Source organism: Rasamsonia emersonii (genome assembly GCF_000968595.1).
Source record: "Rasamsonia emersonii CBS 393.64 chromosome Unknown ctg1118621762105, whole genome shotgun sequence".
NCBI lineage: Eukaryota > Fungi > Ascomycota > Eurotiomycetes > Eurotiales > Trichocomaceae > Rasamsonia > Rasamsonia emersonii.
Window position 1 is genome coordinate 25,956 of NW_013562638.1, and position 22,193 is coordinate 48,148.

General features: G+C 50.8%; 9 protein-coding genes across 9 annotated transcripts; 4 read left to right on the forward strand and 5 right to left on the reverse strand.

The window, feature by feature from the left end:
* Positions 1-57: 57 nt before the first annotated feature.
* T310_9351 (DNA-directed RNA polymerase) lies at positions 58-561 on the forward strand (the record flags this gene model as incomplete). Its single annotated transcript, XM_013468187.1, has 3 exons — positions 58-172; positions 240-465; positions 543-561. The coding sequence occupies 3 exons, from the start codon at positions 58-60 to the stop codon at positions 559-561; spliced, it is 360 nt and encodes a 119-aa protein (XP_013323641.1).
* Positions 562-657: 96 nt separating this feature from the next.
* Positions 658-1,711, reverse strand: T310_9352 (Deoxyhypusine monooxygenase; the record flags this gene model as incomplete). Its single annotated transcript, XM_013468188.1, has 2 exons — positions 658-1,171; positions 1,230-1,711. 2 exons carry the CDS (start codon positions 1,709-1,711, stop codon positions 658-660), a joined length of 996 nt encoding a protein of 331 aa, XP_013323642.1.
* A 977-nt stretch (positions 1,712-2,688) lies between these two features.
* T310_9353 (NADH:ubiquinone reductase (H(+)-translocating)) lies at positions 2,689-3,454 on the reverse strand (the record flags this gene model as incomplete). The annotated part of the gene is made up of 3 exons (XM_013468189.1): positions 2,689-2,998; positions 3,060-3,170; positions 3,225-3,454. 3 exons carry the CDS (start codon positions 3,452-3,454, stop codon positions 2,689-2,691), a joined length of 651 nt encoding a protein of 216 aa, XP_013323643.1.
* A 1,764-nt stretch (positions 3,455-5,218) lies between these two features.
* On the forward strand, positions 5,219-9,555 carry T310_9354 (uncharacterized protein; the record flags this gene model as incomplete). Its single annotated transcript, XM_013468190.1, has 4 exons — positions 5,219-5,497; positions 5,549-5,804; positions 5,852-6,022; positions 6,080-9,555. 4 exons carry the CDS (start codon positions 5,219-5,221, stop codon positions 9,553-9,555), a joined length of 4,182 nt encoding a protein of 1,393 aa, XP_013323644.1.
* A 1,547-nt stretch (positions 9,556-11,102) lies between these two features.
* T310_9355 (Histone acetyltransferase) lies at positions 11,103-13,005 on the reverse strand (the record flags this gene model as incomplete). Its single annotated transcript, XM_013468191.1, has 5 exons — positions 11,103-12,505; positions 12,562-12,596; positions 12,656-12,720; positions 12,809-12,836; positions 12,923-13,005. 5 exons carry the CDS (start codon positions 13,003-13,005, stop codon positions 11,103-11,105), a joined length of 1,614 nt encoding a protein of 537 aa, XP_013323645.1.
* Positions 13,006-13,378: 373 nt separating this feature from the next.
* T310_9356 (Cell division control protein (Cdc5)) lies at positions 13,379-16,018 on the reverse strand (the record flags this gene model as incomplete). The annotated part of the gene is made up of 5 exons (XM_013468192.1): positions 13,379-13,426; positions 13,519-15,445; positions 15,507-15,847; positions 15,903-15,936; positions 15,993-16,018. The coding sequence occupies 5 exons, from the start codon at positions 16,016-16,018 to the stop codon at positions 13,379-13,381; spliced, it is 2,376 nt and encodes a 791-aa protein (XP_013323646.1).
* A 732-nt stretch (positions 16,019-16,750) lies between these two features.
* Positions 16,751-18,259, forward strand: T310_9357 (uncharacterized protein; the record flags this gene model as incomplete). The annotated part of the gene is made up of 4 exons (XM_013468193.1): positions 16,751-16,884; positions 16,959-17,906; positions 17,962-18,174; positions 18,229-18,259. The coding sequence occupies 4 exons, from the start codon at positions 16,751-16,753 to the stop codon at positions 18,257-18,259; spliced, it is 1,326 nt and encodes a 441-aa protein (XP_013323647.1).
* A 117-nt stretch (positions 18,260-18,376) lies between these two features.
* On the reverse strand, positions 18,377-19,408 carry T310_9358 (uncharacterized protein; the record flags this gene model as incomplete). Its single annotated transcript, XM_013468194.1, has 3 exons — positions 18,377-18,816; positions 18,992-19,257; positions 19,329-19,408. 3 exons carry the CDS (start codon positions 19,406-19,408, stop codon positions 18,377-18,379), a joined length of 786 nt encoding a protein of 261 aa, XP_013323648.1.
* Positions 19,409-19,988: 580 nt separating this feature from the next.
* T310_9359 (Betaine-aldehyde dehydrogenase) lies at positions 19,989-21,487 on the forward strand (the record flags this gene model as incomplete). The annotated part of the gene is made up of 2 exons (XM_013468195.1): positions 19,989-20,752; positions 20,794-21,487. 2 exons carry the CDS (start codon positions 19,989-19,991, stop codon positions 21,485-21,487), a joined length of 1,458 nt encoding a protein of 485 aa, XP_013323649.1.
* Between the last annotated feature and the right edge of the window lie 706 nt (positions 21,488-22,193).

Consider the following 22,193-nt stretch of genomic DNA (forward strand, 5'->3'; position numbering starts at 1 on the left):
GCTGAAGAGTTATTTTTTTTTAAAAAAAAATTCTTACGACATCCTAGGCTAGACATCATGTCTGCAATTGGGTCCTTGATCTTCTGTACCGATTGTGGAAATCTTCTACACGAGTCTACAGGTGACCCGAATACTATCCTCGTCTGTGACGTTTGCGGGGCTCGAAACAGAGGTGAGTTTCTCTCACTTCCTGAGCGCAACTGATGATCTTTAATTACTGACCTTTACCTCAGATATAGTTCCACAGACCATCATTTCCGAGTCGAAGCCGAATGCTTTCCCTTCCGCGTTAAGATCAAAGAGATCCGCAGTTCAGACCTTGACTGCTGAAGACAAGAAGACCGAGGCTATTGCTCAACATACTTGTGCCAAGTGTGGGAGGAAAGAAATGTTCTTTACGACAGCTCAGTTGCGTAGTGCAGATGAAGGAAGCACAGTTTTTTACAGATGTGTGTGTGGATACAAGTATGTTATCTGCCTGCTCATTCTAATTTTCAACTTATCCCTTTAAAGAGCTTTTTTTTACTAACCAATCACCATAGGGAGACTGTCAACAACTAACGCACATATGCATGGGTCTATAATAATACCACAAGTACATACGAGTACAAACGAAAAGCAGCAAACAAACTCCTCCGACTTTTTGGGGAGTCACCTTCAGGCGACGGAGACTGTCTCTGGTAGCAGCGCATACTCCTTGTCACCGTTTTTCTCGTACTCCGCCATGTCAAGAGCCACCATGATGCTGTCTCGCACGACTTGCTCTGGGTCGTTCAAAAACTTTCTCAGGGTCTCTTCCACACCCTCTTCGTCGCCCAGGCTACCAAGAGCTTCGGCGGCTTCATGCCGAACCATGCCAACCTCCTTTAAATTGCTTAGGGTTTCTGTCAGACTCGGAATTGCTGCTGGATGACACAGTTGCCCGAATACGAAAGCTATCTCATGCCTGAATAGTGCGGATGGGTCTTTTAGCCCCTTCGCCAGGGCTTGAACAGCTGGGGTTGCGGTAGGCAGGTCAGGTGGAGAAGCAAGGTCTCGCAAGGCGAACATGGCACGGTATCTTTTAAAGAGGGGGAGTTTAGTATCCAGCAATGTCGCTTCCAGCTCCTCAATTGAGGGTTCTTTGGTTGATATGGGAAGTGGGGGAGCAGGGTCGATAGAAGCGAAGTCACTGTTAAATTCGAAAACAGTACATGTCAGTTAAAAGTCGATTATATGCGTCCGCGTACGTAGAAGCAAACCTTGGTTTTAGCTTTTCCGTCTTTCTCTCTTCCGACGTTTCCCACAGGATTCTGTCGACAGCGATGTCACAAGTCTCCCGGACTACGTCTGGTTCGTTTTTGTCATCTCTCAAGGCCTTCAGAATGTCTAAGCTTTCCGGATATCCAAGAGCCCCAAGAGCTTCCGCAGCCTCATGCCGGCACATGGCATCTTCGTTGCGGTCTTCGAGGACACGGCGCAGGTAGGGAATTGCGTTGGGGTTTTTGGATTGGCCGAGGCAATACGCAAGCTCATGCTTTAAGAGCGCCGACCGAGACGAAAGAGCCGCGGCTATCGCTTGAATCGCAGGAAGGGTCTTTTCAGTAGGTGGCTGCAGGCAAGCAAGGTGCTTCAGAGAAAAAAGAGCGCGATATCGACGTGCGAGCGGTTCGGACTCGTTAGTGAGAACTTCGCGAAGAGCGGAGACAGTGGGATCCTGAGGCTCTGCCATGATTATTTCCTCCTTTTAGACAAAAATTATTGAAAGAAAAGCAACAATACTGGAAATTGCAGAGCGGCTCGGATATGGCGGGCAAAACCTCGTCGAATTCCAGTCACCGGTTTTTTTAATCTTATCGCGGTTGCGATAGTTTTTTGGCGGGGTGGCGGGGCGCCTTGCCCTGTCTGGTATTATTGGTCGATTGACCACAGCGCTCTGCAGAGTACTCCGCAGGAAAAGTCCTATTTTCGTTTTGTATTGGAACAAAGATTGCATCTGGGCATGGAGTTTGAATAAAAATCACATGCAGAATAGGCACTAATTTTCTTGACCATGGTTTGCAAAAGTACGTTATTGTTACGCTTAGCTAGACCCTCAGAAGGAGCTGGAGAGTATGACTTCTCGGTCTGGATGCGAGATCAGATCGCCTCGAGAAAAGAACCTTGTTGGAAATTGGCGACCCCCACCTAAGGATATAACGAGTTAACCTTCTGGCGATGTCCATAGCAGACGAGAGAAGCAGTTGTTCACCTACCGTCTAAAATGGCACTCTAGTGGCCCAACTTGTATTTCTTTCTACACACCTAGAACCAAACGTTTTGTCAATAGAGCCACGAGGTATACAGACAGGACAACGGGACAATGCAGAAATTCCTGAGGATATTATGGTATGATGATTGTGTCCGCTGATTTGTGGTTCTGCATCCTCTGTAGAATGGCCAACTATTTATCATCAGGTATTTCAACAAATACATTATTATTTCAAGACCTGTTCTCTTGCGGGTGGCCATCCCTTCCATTATGTGCAACTTCACACGCGGTGCTCTCCCATACATCGATAACAGAATAGACCTCAGCATAATTAAAACTGGTTTCTATCCTTGATTCTTGTTTTGTGTCAAGTAATAATTAAGAAGAACAGGAACACACAGAAAAGTCAAAGAATTTGCGGTTATATACATGATACTGCACAGAAACAACTAACATGTTCATTTTGTTCTGATGTGCTTGAGCTTCTTCGGCGAATGCAGGAAGTTGTTTGCGTAAGCCTTGGGGACAAACTTGCGCTCATTGGGCTCCTGAACATAATATTCATAGCCTTGCTTCTGTGCAAACAGTATCGCATCCTCCTTGGTCTTGAAGTTCAAGTGGGTGCCCTGCATGGCATCAGCAGATGACTGCCAGCCTATCAGAGGGTTTTCCCATCGGTAACCCTTCGGCAAAGGATCCCAGTCCATCCGCCAATGGTGGCTATGCCAGGTCCCAGATTGCGTTGCGGGCTTCGACGGCTTGTAGATTCTGGACAGACAAACTCAGCGACTGTCACCGACTGGAAGGTTCGCACTTTCAATGAACGTACCTGACAGTCCGGGCTTGGAGGTCGGTTGGCGCTCCAGACAGGACTGCAGCAGCCACAACATCACCGGGTTCGCTGCCATCCATAACACGCTTCGGTACAGGCGAGAAGGTCCTGTGAAGAACAATTAGACGTCAAATTCAAGAACAATCACAACAAAGCCCATACGATGTGCCATGGTCAATGGTCGCATTATAATCTGGCTGATGACGAGCCATTGCTTCTGAAGGACTCTCCTTCCTGATCAGGGAGCTCTCGGTCTGAGGCGTGGTCGGCGCCTCGGAAGGGCTGGTCTTGACCGGCGCTTCAGTGGAGTTTGAGACAAAACGAGCGTTGACAGGAGCGGCAAGCCTGCCTGCTCGGAAGCAGGCGACGCTTCGAGCTCTCACGAGAGACATCATGGACTGGTGGTAGGAACACCGTCAGCTTAGATGTAATGAAGCCAACCGTGCAGGTTGAGAAGGGCGTGATGTGAGGGAGGTACGGGCGGCAAGGTCGATGAGACCCCAAATGCGGTTAGCGCGTCATGAGATTCCGAAGGAGCCTCAGACTCGGAAATCCGAACCTCGCAGCCACTTCAGTTTCCTCCATCAACACCTTGTCGGTCGTTTCTGATTCATTCCCCGCTGAATCTAGGTATGTACAATTGGAATTGTACCTTCTCGTCGTGCCTATAGCGATTGAGATATGGCTGACTTGCTCCAGATCAGACAAAATGAGCTACATTACCCGTCGGGCTCTGTCCACCCTGATCCCCCCCAAGGTACGGTTTCACGGAAATCTGGCTTGCATCTGACATCAAATGGTTTGCTAACTGCTAAATAGATCGCATCTCCGAATGTGAGTCTAGCCTATTCGATTTGCATTGCTGCCGGCCATGTCCCGTCCCTTCCGTTCGTCCGTTGGCGCCCATCAATCTCAGACAAAACGCCGTCATGCTACTGAACTCTGTCCTTAAAGAGTGGATTGCTGACCTATATGAAGGCGATTGGCGCTGCGCAAGATGCTGCCCGCATGAACCGCGTGGTTAACTTCTACGCAAGACTCCCTCGGGGCGCCGCTCCTGAGCCCAAGCCCACCGGTCTTCTCGAGCGCTACCAGGCTCGTTATTTCGGAAAGAACCCGTCTGCCATGCGTACGTTCCAAGATAAACTGTGTGGTTATGGTTCAGATTGACTGATTACTCTTTTCCACGCCAAATAGCGCTTCTCCACGTCATCGGCACCCTCGTCCTTCTCGGCTACAGCATGGAATACTACTTCCACCTGCGTATGGGCTCCCTCCGATTTCCTTAGGTACAACTGTAGCATAAACTAATTTCAATTCTTTGGTAGGGCACCACAAGCACAATGCGCACTAGATGTTTCTAGATGCACAGGTTGTTGAAGCAGGATAGCTGTACATATATGTGAAGCAGGAATCAAGAGACAGATAGGCTGAAAATTAAGAATTATCTCCAGATTCATGTAGAGGACGCAAAGCTGTGGACTCAAGCCTTCACCTTTCTGTAGATGCTATGCGCTTTGGGCAAAGAGGTCTGTGCAGTAGTAGTAATCCCATAGTGAGGCCTTATAAATAGCATGGGTGACAGGTTATCACGGCTTTTATGCTGTCCATTGCACAAATTTGACGGAATTTATATCCAGACCTGTTTTAGCAGGAGGAATCCTACCGTGAGGGTTATGAATCACTGATAATACAGGTCATCTGCCACCGCCTACTGGCTGTGAACGTGGTGCCTTTCACATCCTCATTTTCGCTCCGCGCTAACCGAAAGCGGCCACTTCAGCTTGGCTCCATATGACAACCGCTCCTAATGTTTTCCAGGACTTCCCATCATCACTCTTCGCGACCGTAATCCCCTCGCACCCTTGGGATCACACTACGCGGTTTTCTCGGTCTCCATACCACTCTACTGGTCCTGGATTGTTGACCGCTCCACCCTCAACCTTGCAGGTTGGGCGATCTCTGCCGCACGTCATCAGGTCGTCCTGACCCTTCATCTCAGGGCTCTGGCCGTTGAGAGCTATCAGTTTACCGTGATAATCCCTAATATCTGACAATAGGTATAGCCAAGATTCATTTACATATGTGTGCGCTTCTGTGAAATCAGATGCTCTACCCTCACATCATCCACTTTGCCGAGATCTTGATCTAACCTCATGCAACCTGCAGCTTCGCATGTTGGTATGGCAGAGCAGACCAGTCACGATGTGGTAAACCAAACCCGGTCGGGCGGCGAGCCTTCGCCTTCCGACGTTCCTGCGAGCAAACCCGACAAGGAATCTGCTGGAGGGGACGTGGGGGGAATCGACGACAACGCAGTCACAGCGCAAGGCGACTCATCAACGGTTGGGCAGCACCTGGATGAAAAGAAAAATGACTCTGTTTCTCCAAAAGAGAAACAGGAGAATGAAAAGCTTTCCGGTGAACGGGCTGCGGTGAGTTTATCCAAGAAACGGGCCTGCTGAGCAGTACTGAACCCAATACAGGACAGCGGCAAACAAGGTCCAGGCGCCGTGGCAACCAGAGCACTAGAACTCAACGGGGTTACATCGACGTCAGATGGTGGAGAGGATACTGGCTCATTGGGGGGTTCAGAGTCGGACACCAGTCGAACAGATGGCAAACATCATGTTCGTGCAAGCTCGGTCAAGAAGCCAACGACATTCAAGCCGGTTTCGTTCACCAAGTTTTCAGTCCCCAAAGCTCCAGGCTCTGCGCCACCTTCGAAAACAGGTGACAAAGGTAGCTATCGTCTCGATACCCATCTCGAATCATGGCTAATGTTGCAGTAACCCTATCATCCACGTCATCGAGCGCGTCTCCACAGCCTAGCACAAGACCGCGTCTGGTCGCGAAGACTACTAGTGGACTACGAGATTCCGCATCCAAGACTCTCACGACAGGATTGAAGAGCGCAGGAAGTGGTCCCGACCCAAGTCAGGTTTGGAACAAAAACCGACGTGAGTGCGACAGCGGGATCGCGTAGGAAGATGGATGCTGACAACCTACTTATGCAGCCGCGCAGCCCCCGCCTTCGAAGCATCTTACGGATGAAGAACTAAAGCAACAGTACGGCATACACATGACGTCTCGTATCCAAGAAGACGGCAGTGGGACGGAAGCAAAGTGGGCAGACATCGATGACGACGAGGATGACTGGGCCCCGGAGACGATTGAATGGAACGACGGGACTAAAATTACACTCACCCATACTGAAAGTAGTGTGTCGGCTCCTACTCAAGACGAAAAGCGGTCCAAGGATGTGAAAGATACTCCACCTGCTGATCAGTCCACAAGTCGTGATACTTCCAAGGTCCTCTTCTCCAAGTCTTCGACCACCGTTGGACCAAATGCGACTGTACTTCGGCTTGGGGCAAACGCAGAAAGACAACAACAACAAGCAAAGGCTGCTATCACATCAAAAGCTGGAAACGAAAAGCCTGCTTTGACGGCAAAGAGCCCGGCTCCTCCACCTGTTAAATCGCCTTGGGCACCCCTGCCGCCTATTGACAAAGTATCGCCAGTCAACCCACCAGTCCAAGCCCAACCACCCATGCGCTTTCCTCAGAGAGAGCAGCAGCAGGGTCCCGATACCGCTCCTGGGCCCCAGCCTGCACGGGAAATCGCAGCGGATGACTTCAATCGATCTTGGAGGGATAACCATACTAACGTTACCAGAGAGCTTTACAACTCTCAGTCAGGACGATATGAACCTGTCCATGACACCCGAAAGGCTTCGCGGAACGAACCACAGATGCGCACACCCTCCCTTTTACAACGACCGACTCACAATGAACAAACCGGGCCCGCAGAACCTTCGCCTGCTTTTCAAACGCATAGGACGAGCAACCAGGAAGGTAGCCATTGGACTCGACGGCGTACATCGTCAAACGTTAGTGGGGGGAGCGGTAGCTACGGTCGTCGCATGTCCTTAGGAAGACCAGATGGTCTTTCAAAGTTCCACGACTTACGGAGAGGTTCTCAAGCCAATGGAGTTCTTGAGCAATCAGCGTCTCCCAGCGAGACATCGCTTTCAAAGGAAGCTGCAGCACGAGGAGCCTCACCTAATCAGCAATCTACTGACCCAGGCTGGCAGCCTCGGTCTTCGGCAAACATGACCTATGCTCCTCCTGGGTCCCATGCCGGTGTGCCTCAGACTGGAGCACCGTCAGCTTCAAATGAGCAGAACGGAGCCCAGATTATGGAGGAAGATCCTATAGCTATGCAGCAACGTATCATGAGGGAAAAGAGGATAGAAGCTCGTCAGCGGAGGATGGAGCAAGAGCAAAGGGAGGAAGCTGAACGACGTGAACGGATTCGCTTGAAGCTGGAAGCTTTGGGGCCCCTTCCGAGTAAGGACAAGGACAAAGAGAAGGAGAAGGAGAAAGAGAAGGAGAAGGAGAAGGAGAAAGAAATGGAGAAGGAAAAGGAGAAACCGAAGACTCAGGACGAACCAGCTGCTACGAAGCCAACCACGAAGGAGCCTGCTGCGCCGGCTTCTACATCTTCGGCGCCCACCCAGTCCCCTCCTAAACCTCCCGTTCCTGAACCTTCTGGAGAGCCCAAGCAGTACGGGATGATGAAGGTACACCATCCTGAGTCAGTGAAAAAGCTTGTCGCGGCTAGTGAGAGTGTCTCTGAGAAGTCTTCTCCTGCTGTTGCTCCCGGCCAGCATGGTGTATCTCCAACACGCGACGATGCTTCCAAGCCAAATGGGATACAGCAACACGAAGAGTCCTCCCACAACCAAAAACAGGATCAACATAGAGAACCGGCACTGGATGACAAAGGTGCACCGTGGAGAGGGAACCTTAATAACCAGAGCTCATATTCTCCGTGGGGTCCCGGGTCCAAGCTCGGCAGCCACACTTCACAAAGTGCAAATCCGTGGAAACCTCTGAGTAGCGACAAGACATTGGGTAATGGCACTTTCGATCGGAATCTTACAACTTTCTCTCCGCGAGAATTGCCATTACGTGGCCATGTCGGTCTTTCTGAACCGCCGCCCATTGGGCCAATATCGAACAATTCTGATAAAATCGGGGGTCCGCAGCCGTTTTCTGGCTCAAGGATTTCGCAAGAGAATCAACCTTCGTTTACGTCTCTTCCCTCACCGGAACCAAAGCATGCCCCGTATGAACCTTTCAATCCAATCGCTAGACCAAGGCCGATTGGACCTCCAGGTTCTCATCCCAACCATTGGCAGACAGAAACCCGTCGTAGCGCTGAAACTGCTACCTCAGCCTGGCACAATTTCCATGCCGTCGCGGCAAAGAAAGATGCCGAAGACAGTGAAAGGTTTCATCGTGAACTCAACGCGATGCGTGACGAAGGAGCTGCTTCACTGCAAGTCAGCTTCAACGAAACTTGGCGCCAGGTTCGTCCCGGAGACCAAGCTGGTCAAAGACAGGTTATTGGAGTATCGCGATCCAATGACGCCGCCGGAACTCTGGCACCCCTTCACAGTTTTGATGCCGTTGATGGCTTGCCCTTTGCAGAAAATCATGCTCGTCCTTTCGGCAATGTCACCGGCCGGGGTTCTCGCTTCTTCCCTCCTACGACTGATGTAAAGCGGGTGGTGAGCGTGGACGAGGGACGAGCTCGAAGTCCGTCTCCGCCACCTCCAGAGGAAGTCTCAAGCCATCCTGTGTTCACTGGTGATTCTCAGCGACCGCTAGTCCATCTTCCAACTCCAAAGCCTGTTGTCAAGCTGCCGCCGAAGACCAATCCGCCTCCTCCGAAACCGGCGACCTTTGCGTCTACGGTAGCGGCAACTCCTCGCCCTGCTAATAATAATAATCCTTCTGCAGGCGCTACGTCGTGGCAAGATCGAATTAACGATCTGTTTGGCAAGAAGGCACCAACCGAAAAGAAGAACACCTTAGCGGTTACCTCAGCCACGAAAGAACCCCTCGATGTCCAATCTCAACCGTCTCCCGCCGCGGTCTCATTCCCTCAAATCACTGAGAGCGAGCTCGAGAAGGACGCTGGTAAAGTGACGTCCAAAGAAGTCGAAGAAGAAGAAGAGATCTTCGAAGACCGGGAGGCGGGATCTTTACCTGTTGTTCGTGTACCAGACATGGCACCGCCAATGGCCTGGCGTGCTGCGCTTCCTCCTCCGCCACGCTTGCGTCCCAAAATTCTCAAGCCGATGCAAGTTCATAGCGTCGAACCATTCGTTGTTGGACTTCTTGACAAGGATGCCTCTGGCAACTTGCAGGTGATGATTCATTTCCCGGGCAGTGAAAATACAAAGACAGTAACTTTGCCGAAGAAACCAGGAGGGAATCACGGGTCGCGCCAGAAGGGGACGTCTAACTACAGGTCTCGAAAGAACGCCAAACCCAGAGATGCATCCGGAGGTTTTAATGCATCTCACGGTTCAAAGAGACAGAATTCCTCTGCACACGGGAAAGGAAACGCATCTTCCTCACGCGGCGGTTTCGGGCAAGGATCATGGGGGCCACGCGTGCCGGCTGGTGTAGCTCACTAGCTCACTAAACACTGTTCTTAAAGCTGAAATCCGTGCTACCTAGCATGGAGACCTCTTGTGGATACGATTCACACCTACTTTTCCGAGGCTTTGTCTAATGTCAGGTCGTCGAAGGCTAGGCATGTTTTTTTTTGTCTCGGCTCTTACACTGGTAATGTCTGCTCGTTCTGTTTTTGTGTTTTCTGAGGATTCAATCGGGAACCGAGGACCTCGCCTCATCGTCCTCTGCGACCCGTTTCTACGCGCTCGCAGATCTCGAAGGCTCTCTTTATCTGCTAGGTGGGGGGTTAAATGTTAAATCCACTCGGTGTTATTGCGGGAGGGTTCATTTCATTTTTGTCTCTTTTTTTTGAGTCTCGGACTTTGCAAGGAGCATGTCATGTCACCACCTTGCTTGCTGTCATCAATCAATCGTACTACGGTCGTACCTTGTGTGGCGTGAAGTCTAGCCTTGTCTCCTGTTCTGTTATGTGTGCCATGGAAACTCCTGTTAGGAAAAACAGAAAGAAAAAAAGATAACGTCTAACCTGAACCGAAACTTATCAGTGTGAACTGTACCTACATACAGTACCATCATCCCTTCTTCCTAACCCATGCAAGAGAGCTAGACAGACAGGCAGGCAGGCAGACAAGGCAGCGATCCACTCATTCACTCACTGAGTCACTTATCCTCGTTCGTTCAAGTTAGCTTTCTTATGCTAACTACCTAGCTAGCCAACTAATCAAGGTACGACATGCAATGATGATGATGGTGATGATGATGAAACAAAAATGATGAATGACATTCTTTATTCTTTATGCGCGTGCATGTGTCCTGTGTAACTATTTAGGCAGTTGTTTTATTTATTTTTTTAGACCCTCGCTTGGTTTGGTCGATACTCTCTTGTACTCATACTCTCTTGTACTCTTGTTCTGAAGTCTGAGACTGAAAACTGAAATCATATTTCTATCTTTGTCTTTCTTCTTTCCTTGTCTTTCTTTCTTTTCGGGACTTTGGTGATAGATTGTTATATTGTTATTGTTAGGGACAGAGAGTATGGAAAAGATTGAATGGAATGGATAAATATAAATAAATAAATGATGTTTTCGTTGTATCAGTAAGCAGGTAGTAAGTAACCTCTGTTCACTTTGTTGAATTTTTATTTTAGAAGGGGCTGTCTGTTCTATAGTAATATAGGTACAGTACATGTGGAAACGTACGCTACTACGTGGTTGACTCGTGATTTATATAATTAGCCATTGTCTACATTCTACAACGACAAAGAAAAATAAAACCTTCAAAAGTGCTTTGTAAGGAGTCATCCAGTTTACTTCTCTAGTGCATGTAATATATTATGTCACAAATCCTGATAAAAAAACACCTAACCAGAAAAAAAAACAACACCCATGATGCTCATGCTCAAGAGTCAATACACGGCCCGCCGCCCATCCATCTTATCATCTCATGACAATATGTAATAACCCAAACCAAGTAGGAACCAATACTAAACGCCATCGCTGAGAAATAAAAAAAATACAAGCATGAAGGAAAATAAAATTGGGAAAAATCACCAGTTCCAGGTCCGGCTGGAGGCGGTGAATACCGGTGGCTTCCATTGCAGTCGCGCGGGGTCGATCTTCCGGATCCCCTTTGTCTTTTCCTTCTCCAGCTTCTTCTTGTGCTGTTCGATGACCTGGTCGGTGAGGACAATGACCCAGTTTCCTTTCTGTAGACAGGGGTCAATATTTCGCCGCGGATCTCGAATTTGAAAAGTATCAATCAGGGGCATGGCTATTGAACTTACATGATATCGCAGCATGTTCAGCACCAGCAACGTCTCGTGGACATCCTTCTCTGTCATGGACGTGAGAGTCGCCAGCTCATATTCGCTGACCGATTCTCGACCGGGTTCCATGAGCAAGTCCACCAGGACTTCTCGCCAGTACTGTCGATAACTCAACAGTCCAAGATCACTGAGCGGCTTCTCAGGCGAACCCAGTTTGCCCTCCCGCTTGCTGAGCTCGTAGCTGAAGGAGATGAGCAGTCGTCCAAATCCACGACGTTGATATTGAGGAAGGGTCAAAATGCATGCCAGATTATACCCCTCCGCCGAGTCCTTCTCTTTGGAGAAATACCCGACGAGATGACAGCCAGTCTCATCTCTCGTGCACATGCAGTAGAAGAGGAAAGGATCCACATCATAGTAAAGGGTCTTGTGATCGAGGAACAGCTTGCTCAGCAGGCAGAGGTTCCGGCACCAAGTGCGTTGGCGACGCCCATCCACCTCAAAGAATGAGATGTAGTCATCCCGATAGATCTCATTTCCAGGCGGATGGACGAGGGTGCACTTCTTGCGATGTCGCTCGAACGCCCGCTTGTTGTCAAAGTAGCTCAAGCAGAACTCGTCGATGTAGACAATCTCTGCCTCAGAGAAGGACTCTGGATACGGAGAGAAGTACCACGGCTCCATCTCATACTTGCCCATCTGCAGCCTGTTCAAGTTACGGACGCGATGGACCTCGATCGGATTCTGCGTCATACTGCCGCTTGTCCGCAGCTTCTCGATCTCCTCCTCCCGGGACATTTCCTGGGTCTTCTCTTTGACGCCCAATTTCGAATCCGCTTCGCCGACGTCAATCATGTCAACATCTTCGGGTTCTGGCTTCGGTGTGCCGTCTGCTGAGACAGCCTCCGAACCAACGATAGATAAAGTGAGGGGCGTTTCGTCGGCGCGGTTTTCCTTGCCGCCTGCTTTCGATGGACGCGGCTTCTTGCTAACATTGCTGTTCTTGCCAGTCAACAAATCCGGTGTCCCTGACACATCACGGCTGTCTGCTCTGGCACGCTTTTGGGCCGTGTTCTTGCTTGGAGCTTTGTTAGCTGCACCAGCCGTCTTTTTCTTGTCAGGCTTCTCCGGCATAGGCCATTCAACTTCCTGCGAGAGATCGATGCGCGAAGCAGGAACCCATTCTGAGAGCAAAACAGTCAGCATTAAATCAGCTAGGCTAGTATTCTCTGATACATACCATCAAGACGCTTGTTAAAATCGACATAGTGTACACTGTCGCTTCTGTCAGCTGCTGTCAAGACGAAAAAAAAATCCCACCAGGAAAAACTTACTAGAAATACGGAACGTCCTGCCGTTTCTTCATAGACAAAATCTCTGCTTTTCGATGTACTCCATCCTACATTGCATAGTCAGACTTGTCCTCATGACACGAATATCACGTGATTCCATATCTGGTTTTGCGATCAGGCGATCAATATGCTTACCTTCTCAACCATGGCCTTCACGCCGATCCTATCATCAAAGTCAGCACATGCGACCGTAAAAATCGGGGTCGAATACCCCAGGGAACACAAAGGAAGCGATATTCCACGACGTACCTCAGCGTGTTCAGGGTGGCGAATCCCTTCTCGACCGGGTCTGGCGTGCCAGACGCCTCCTGGTGAGGATCTCTGACGGCCATTGTGTCCGCAGAGAGGTCTCTGATCGCCTTCTGACAGTACCGACGATGGAAAAGGCGTGGTGGTGGGAAATTTTGATGGATTACGATGCCGTGGTCGCTGGTGAGATGGAGGAGTCTGGCTAATTTCACGCCCTAGCGGAGGCTGTCTTGGGCACCCGCCTTTATCGCCTCCCGCTCTCGCAACCCGCTGCTGGTCCAAATCCGGCCAGCAAGGACAACGGCACAGCCTCCACAACAGAATTACACACAGAGCGGCACTTACAAACTATACTTACGATTATATTTACGTCTCAATAATCTCTAAGCTGGTATATTAATGAGGCCAGAAGGATATTCCCATCCAAAAATTAGTGAGAAGGCTGCAGCTTCCACTTTATGATATTCCATCTCTTTGTGCCCAAATAATGCAAACGGGTCGTATCTACTACATTTCTAGAATACAATTTCCCAGCAATAAACAATCTGTTGAATGAAAGCAAACTCTCAATGCCAGCCATTCACGGTCCCACTGACAAGCTCATCAAGCTCGTCCTTGCGAGCCTTGTAGAGTTGCTGAGCTTCGCGTTCTCTCCTCGAGATGAAAGCAACTTCATCGCGCAACCTCTCGAGCCGTCTAGACAGCGCAGCTTCCTCTGAGATCTGGAGTGTACGGAATGTATCCAGTTCGATTTTAGCCTTCTCGAGAGCAGCACTGGCCTCGACAATTTTACCCCGAAGGGTCTTCGCACGAGCCTGGTATCCGCCATAATGCAACGCAAGCTTCTTTTCCAATTTATTGCCCTGCTCCGCCGTTGCCAAAAGCGCGGCCTGGACGTTGTCGAAGGTGCTTATCATCTGTTGCTCCTTCTGGAACACATCGCTATCCTCATCGTTGTATGAGGCTAGACCGGGAAGGCTGGACTCATGTGTCGCCGACCAAGAAGCGTCAAAGTCTGCCTGCCACTGCTGTTGAAGCTCGTCAGAAGCCAACTCGCTCGCAATAGCGGCGCGAGCGGCCTCGAGCAAATCGTCATCCAGTTTTTCCAGTTTGGGGGCCTTGCCTTCAACCTTGGCACCCGGCACTGGAAACTTCCTGGCATCATTAGCAATGAGGATAGCAGCCTCTTTTGCGATCAGGTTCTCGATGGGGTCCGTGACCTGTGAGGCCCGTTGTATGAGGGCTTCTATGTCAAGGACACTAGGCCGCGGCAGAGACCGCTGATAGACTTGGGTTTGGCGCTTGAATTCTGCCTCAGCGGCCTTCCTGCGGATTTCCTCTTCTCTCCTGTCACGCTCCGCTGCATCCTTTTCGACTTGATCACCGTCGGCCGTCGGCTCTTGGGTCTCTGAGGGAAGCTCTTCCAGTTCCCATTCAGTTTCCTTCGGCTTCGGAAGAGAAGCTAGCTTGCTACGAATCTGCTGTCGCATAAAGTTTTCCCGCATCTTGATTTCACGTGGTGTGGCCCCAACGAGTTGGCCATTGGGTTCTTGGTTTAGAGCGAAATGGTCCCTTGGCGTGCGTAACGGCGTCGCACCAGGCCCTCGCATAGGCGTAGCACCCACACCATTCGCCCCTGGCTGGCGGAAAGGAGTTGCCATAGGATTTGGCGTAACTATTTGCTGTTTTCGAGGAGCAATACCATCAAATCCGGTTGAGGCCTCTCCTTCGTGGAGTGGTGCGTTCTCACCGCCCAGAAGCGATGACTGTGTTTCTGTCAATGCTTTTATATTGCGAATTTCGTTGGCGATGTGATCTTCTTGCGGAGGAGCACGTGGCGTTCTGATAGGAGTTCCTCCCACAACAGTAGAATAATTCCCGATCAGGCCTCGAGTACTGTCATTCTCTCCCTCCCCGGCCATCTGAGCAGCCTTGTCTCCTGCCATACCCATTTTGATAATGTCTTCCAGCTCGCTCTCACTGACCTGTGGGGCTGGCAGATTGAGAGGCCTTCGTTTGCTCATTTGTTCAGCTTCCCGGATCTGTTGCATGCGACCGGCTTTTAATGCCGCAGCGAAGGTGTCTTTCTTTTCGCTCTTTCTCTTCTTCCGCTCTGCGTCTTCCTCCTGATCTCCCTTCCGTTTATTTGCGAGCTGCTGTTTCCGAGGATCGAACATCTCTCGTTGCCTTTCGTTCCTAGCCTGCTCCTCCGTAGTATCGTAGAACCCAGGAGCGGGCTGCTTCTCGAAAGGGATATCCGCATTATAGTCCATCTGCCCCTTCTTATGGGTAACCACTTTGATGTTGATGCCGGCATTCTTGAGTTCTCGTCGCTTTTGCAGCACTGCCAGGCGACGTGACTCCTCAAGCTGTCGTTCCCGCGCCTTGCGTTTAGCTTTTTTACCCTGAGTGTTTGCCAAACGGGCACGGGCTTCACTGAGCATTTCCTTCTCATCTTCATCGAGATCGATAGGATCGGGACGGGCTGGTTTCGACTCGGGATCGGGATCTACTTCTCCTGGGCTGAAGCAAAAAAGTCAGAACCAAGAAAAAGCAGATTACGAGGGTATGGGCCTTGACATACCGTAGCCGCCTAACATCGTCCGCGGTGGGGGCATGTGCCTCACCTCCAGGACCTCCTAAACCCAGTTCATCGTTTTCTTTCGCCTCTGCTTCATCTAGCAGCTTCTGATATCTCTCCAGACACTGCGTTGCTGTCCTTCCCACGATAGGCGCGATGGTACGCCACTGTGTCGGCATCAACTTGGCGAGGTGCAGCAGTTTCTCATCCTCCTCTCTCGACCACTCGATCTTGCGGATACTGGGATCTAGCCATTCTTGCCAGCGTGCCTTGCACTGCTTCGGTGTCTTCCGCGCGAGCAGCGAGGAGACACGCGCCCACTGGTTAAGACCATATTTCGATACCTATCCGAAGTCTCAGCATCAACTCCAACCACAGAGATGCAAATGTAAAACTTACCGCCGCGCGTAGAACTTCATCTTCAATGTTTGTCCTGTGGAAATGTCAGAGAAAAGTCACGTCGTAAGAGATGCGAAGTTGATAACTTACCAAACACCACCTTTGACGACCGGCATTGCGCTTGACGTTTATCGCGCCAGCCTGACAAACGTGAACTAAGGGAAAGTGAGGTGTTCAAAAACAACCTCTGCAAGAACGAAGAATCCTCTCCGCGCAGGGCTGTGAAGGGTGGCAGGGTAATTGACCGTATGCTATCTGAGGAGATGAGGATTGAAGACGCTTCATAGTCGGCTGGTAGAAGTGGTCGGGGTGGCGAAGTGATCCCGTTTGGCAGTTCTGCCGTGATTGGCCGCCTGCCCCACAGGGAGCAGCTTACAGTACGAAGTTGACCCGTTTACTTGTATGTGTTGCTTTCGCAGCATCTGCTACATACTCGTATTATGAAAAGTTAATGAAGTAGAGTTTGGCTGCGATCGTTTATTTTATCTCTTTATGTTGAGATCAAAGTCAGCCATAAAAGGAGCGACAGGGCTTTTGTTAGGAACGTTACCACGGAACAGGAAAATCAACGAATTTTCTCCGAATTTTTAGACTTAAAAATGCTGAATATGGACATTCTAATCTGATCACTTATTTCATAGTTTACTTTTTCCTCGAAAGCAGGCATATAAACCAATCTTATTCTTGCGCTGTCCGTAATGCATGCCCTGCGCTAAGCGCGTTTATTAGCGCAGCAGCCGCGAGTAGCTCGCCCCGCGCTAGTGGACCCATCCAGAATTTTTGCGGATTTCAATGTCACAAAATCCGCTGCACGCAAGATAACGAGATCGTCGCAGTCAAACAGCACCATGGCGGCCGCAGTGGAGGCCCCCCAGCAATACAAGCAGCCTTCTCGAAAAGGCAAGAAGGCGTGGCGGAAAAATGTGGACGTCTCTGAAATCCAGGAAGGATTGAGACAGGTCCGGGAAGAGGAGATCCGAGGGTGAGTTCGGCTCGCCAATTATTGCGCTGGTTGCTGTTCCTGGCTCACGGATTGATTTTTTTTCTCGTCTATAGAGGTGTCGTATCGGAGAAGCCTTCTGAAGAACTGTTTACCATTGATTCAACACCTTCACAAGAAATCCAGAAAGCTTATCGCAAGCAACACAAACCTCTCAAAGCAGAGGAGATCCTCGCTCAACGATCGGCTATCCCCGCGGTAGACAGTCGCAAACGCGCAAACTCGAAAGTCACGGATGGCGTCATTGAGCCCAAGACCAAGAAGCACAAGAGCGACTGGGTCAGTCACAAGGAGTTGTTGCGACTGAAGCAGGTTGCGCAGGAGGGAAAACCGGTCAAGAAGGACGAGGAGGACGCTAGCTATGACCCCTGGTCGGATCAGAAAGACCCTACGCCGCTTGACGACCCCAAGTTTAGTTTTCTGGAGAAGCCGAAGCCGATCGTCGCTCCTCCAACTATCAAACAGAAACCGATTTCCTTGGCTGCCAATGGAAAGCCAGTTCCTGCTGTTCCAAAGCCAGACGCGGGAAGGAGTTATAATCCCACTTTTGAAGATTGGGATAACCTCCTGAAGAGGGAAGGCGAGAAGGAGGTGGAGGCAGAGAAGAAGCGAATAGAGGAAGAAAAGAAAGAGCAGGAGAGACAACGATTGATCGCCGAAGCGAAAGATGACGATGGGGAGGTGAAATCCGACGACGAGAGCGCTTGGGAAGGGTTTGAAAGCGAGTACGAGAAGCCAGAATGGCTGAATAAGAAGAGACCTGAGAGAAAGACAAAAGCACAGAGAAACAAGATCAAGAGACGAAAAGAGGCCGAGCGAAAAGCAAAGTGGGAAGCTGAGATGAAGAAGAAAGAGCAACAAGCGGCGCAGGCCAAGGCGATTGCGCGCAAGGTACAGGAGGAGGAAGAAGCCCGGAAACAGAAACAGTTACAGAAACAAGAGGACGATTCATCAGAGGAGGGCGACGATACCGTTCTACGACGGCGACCTCTGGGGAAGCATTTGTAAGTGAATATGACCTCATTACTTTTGCTTTCCTCACTAACTAATACGACACAGTCCTCCTGAGAAGTCTCTAGAAGTGGTTCTGCCTGATGAGCTTCAGGATTCTCTCCGTCGGCTGAAGCCGGAGGGCAACCTGCTAGACGACCGATTCAGAAACTTGATCGTGAATGGGAAACTCGAAGCTCGAAAACCAATCACACAGCACAAGAAACCGAAACGGAAACTCACGGAGAAGTGGACTTACAAGGATTTTCAGGTGCCTGGGTTGTAAGGAAAGTTATGTTGATTTTTTTTTGTGATTTTTTTTTGGAACGTTTATAGACGTTTGGTACATACTTTGAAAGAGACTTGATAATCATGATTCAAGGCTGGCCAGACCATTCAATGTCAAACGTTTCCCCCGTTCTATCATTTGTTTAGCACCAACTTATCGTGTTAATATACTACTAGTCATCCTTGATCTGGACTACTATGCCTGATTTACATATAGCCCACTCGCCTCAACCTCTCGACACCAGAGCCCCCACGGCCGGTACGCAGACCATTTAGTCATCACCCCAGAGGCCTGCGATTCTTCCTCGTCGAGATACTTGACTTCGGCCTGCGCGTCCGTGGCCCGAGCAGGGGCTGCAGAAAAGTGCGCAGCATGCGTCAGCAACGCCGTCGTCTGGATACTCGCATTCTGCTGCGTGTACACGGCACGAAGCACGCACTCCTCGATACTCGACGCCTGGGTGGTAAACCCGTGGCCACGCATGAGGACGACCGCGTGGTCCGGACTCGTTGCCGTGGGCGTATCTGCGAAACAAGCGGCAAGGGCGGCGCCTAGACGGGTGTTGCGGACCAGCATGTCCTTGATGTCGTCGGGTTGGAAGTGCTCGGCGATATCGAAGACGGGGGTTCTTGTTCCTGGAGACAGAGTTCAGCCTTCTCCCTCTTTTCTTCGAACAGGATGATGATGCCACCCACCAAGGAAGCCTCCCATGTGGAAGCACGCGCGCAACGGGACTCCTAAGCAGCGAAAAAAAAAGCAATTAACGACAACATATCCGGCATCTGGTGGTGACAGAGCTCCTAGACGAACCTGAAATACTATACGGCACAACAGCCTCCGAGTGGCTGTGGACCACACTCTGCACGTCAGGATATCGCCGATAGATCTCGCTATGTATGCACCGCTCCGAATAGCCCGGCGGAGAGTTAGGATCAACGGGCTCGGCATTGCTAACGTAGTACTCGATGACGTCCCGATCAGAGGAGATGGTTGCTGGGGCGATATATCGAGACATGAGGAAGACATCTGGCTTGGAAGGGTGGCGGAAGGAGAGATGGCCGTAGGCGTCCAGGACGCTGTTATCATTCATTGATTTATTATATTAGAGATGAATACGATACGGATGTATGACTTGTTTATTATTTACCGGTGGTAGTGAAGAATATGGCATCCGGTGATGAATTTCCGGATCATCGACTTCAGCACGATATCTTCTTGGGATGCCATGGCGTATAAACCTCGTAGCAAGCGAATTGCTCAAGACAGCAGCAACAGCGGAAGCAAATCAACTCTAATATATCCAGGAAGTCAATTGAACCAGAACCTCCCCTTCCTTAACAAAAAGGATGTGACAAGTCATTCGTTACTATATAAATGCGGGAAAAGCTTCCGGCGTTGAACTCCGCATGAATCCTTCGCGGGGAAATTCCCGCCCGGGAAAATAATGGATTTATGCTTAACCGCTGTGAACGGAGTATCGTTGTCATCATCACGTTCAATGTGACGAAATTAGGCAATGGGCAAGGCTTTCGACAGTTGTAACTTATAGTAGAAAGCCCTTGGCATGGACCAGATATTTAAGGTTTGTATATCTTCAAAGCCAAGAGTCGTACAGAGCTTCGATTGACCTGATCTCTCATGGAAGCAGTTCCTACGTGGACAGTACAGTTCCCCACAGCGATGTGCACTTCCCCGCAACACGGCATCTCGTTCCGGATGTGTACGTCAGATAAAATAAAGCGAAGAATCGACAAGAAGAAAAAAAGAGATTCCAAGATGGTGACAACACAACAGTCCCTATTCAGCCATGGCTGCCCAGCTGCCCAGCATCCAGGACTCGCCTCCTTCGCACAAGGAGCTGTTCTACAACGGGCAATGGCATGCGCCCCTCAGTAAAGAATACCGTGAGACCTTCAATCCCGGCAACGGCAGCGTCATAGACCAGGTCGCGCAAGCCGGCGCCAGAGATGTCGATGCTGCCGTCGAGGCTGCCCATCAGGCATTCGCTGGATGGCGCTCGACCCCTCCAGCGCAACGGGCGGCTTACCTGCGCAAGGCAGCCGATGTGATCCGCCAGCATGCAGAGCAACTGGCCCTCCTAGATGCCCTCAACACGGGCAATCCGGTGGCTGAGATGCTGAGCGACGCCAAGGTGGCAGCGGCCAATCTGGACTACTTCGCGGGCCTGACACCCATGGTCCGGGGCGAAACAATCCCCCAGTCGGACGACTCCTTCCACTATACGCTGCGAGAGCCGCTGGGCGTGGTCGCCCGTATCATCGCCTTCAACCACCCGGCCATGTTTGCGGGTGCGAAGATGGCCGCGCTTCTGGCCGCTGGCAATACCGTCATCATCAAGCCGCCCGACCAGGCTCCCCTCTCCTGTCTGCGTCTGGCCGAGATCCTGAGCGACGTCTTCCCTCCGGGCGTGCTGAACATCCTCCCCGAAGGGGTCGAATGCGGGAAAGCGCTGTCGACGCATCCTCTGGTGAGCAAGGTGACTCTGATCGGCAGCGTCCCGACGGGCAAGGCGATCCAGCGCGCTGCAGCGGACACGCTCAAGCCGACTCTGTTCGAGCTAGGCGGGAAGAACGCGCTGCTGGCTTTCCCAGATGCGAATATCGACAAACTGGTCAAGGCGTGGCCCGGGGCATGAACTTCACCTGGGCCGGCCAGTCGTGTGGCTCGACGTCGCGGGTCTTTCTTCACGAGTCGCACCATGACGAGGTCCTGCGGCGAGTGCGCGACTACGTGCGAACGCATTTCAAACCAGGCGTACCCACCGACCCGTCCACCACAATGGGGCCTGTGATCAGCAAAGCGGTACAAGAGCGGGTGCTATCCTACATTGAAAGCGCGAAACAAGAAGGCGCCGAGCTGCTGCTGGGTGGGAAGGCTCCCACAGGCATCCCGGAGATCGAAGGCGGATACTTTGTCGAGCCGACCATCTTCGCCAACGTCCAGCCTCATATGCGAATTGCCCGGGAGGAGATCTTCGGGCCGGTCATGTCGGTGTTCAAGTGGACGGACGAAGACGAGGTGATCCGACAGGTGAACGACACGCGGTATGGCCTGACGGCGGCGATCTACACGCAGAGCATGGCGACGGCACACCGGACGGTGCCGAAGATCGAAACCGGCTTCATCTGGGTGAATCAGGTGGGGAATCACTTTCTGGGGATTCCATTCGGGGGGTTCAAGGAGTCTGGTTCGGGAAGGAGGAGTGTTTGGACGAGTTGCTGTCGTTTACGCAGACGAAGTGTGTCAATGTTAGCTTGCGGTGATGCAGCAGACATGCAGCGCTGACAAGTCGATTGGATTGAAGCGTGACAGAAGCTTTTTCTAGGAATGTCATTCCCGATCCTTTCAAAAATAGGAATACCTGGTCCATGCCAAGAACTTTCTTTCTAATATTTCTACTCTTCATACGGGCTTCCCAATCTGATTTTTCTAAGGCACGTCGGCGGGAAATATTTTTATAGTAGATGAGCCCAGAGACAGAGCTTAGGGCTGGCTGCCCGCAGCGCGAGAGCAGAAGATATGTAATTCGAGTGGATTTCCCAAGGAAATTGTAATTTACCATCGCCGATTATTAACCGTGTCATGACAGTAGATAACGAATTATGCACATTCCTATCAAAGGACGAATAAAGAGCCTAAGGAGGAGCTCGGGCCGCTGGTGCGGTCATTTACCCCGGACCCCGCAATTTACCCCATAGTTTTGCTCTGCGCCCCACAGAAGCTTATTAACTAACGTAATTCCCGGCCGCTCCGATCACCCGGTCGCTCCGATCACCCACCCGCACCTTCAAATACTATACAGCTCTACCAATTTCAACGCGCCACTATGCCACCAAAAGCGCGTCAAAATTAAAAAAAAATTTGGCCCAGCAAGAAGGTCGAATCCTATTGGCTATTTCCGCCATAAAAAAATCGCGAGAATCCGTTGACTATTCGCAAACCAGCGCGTCTTTATGATGTCCCTTTTACTACCCTTCAAAACCGACTTCGT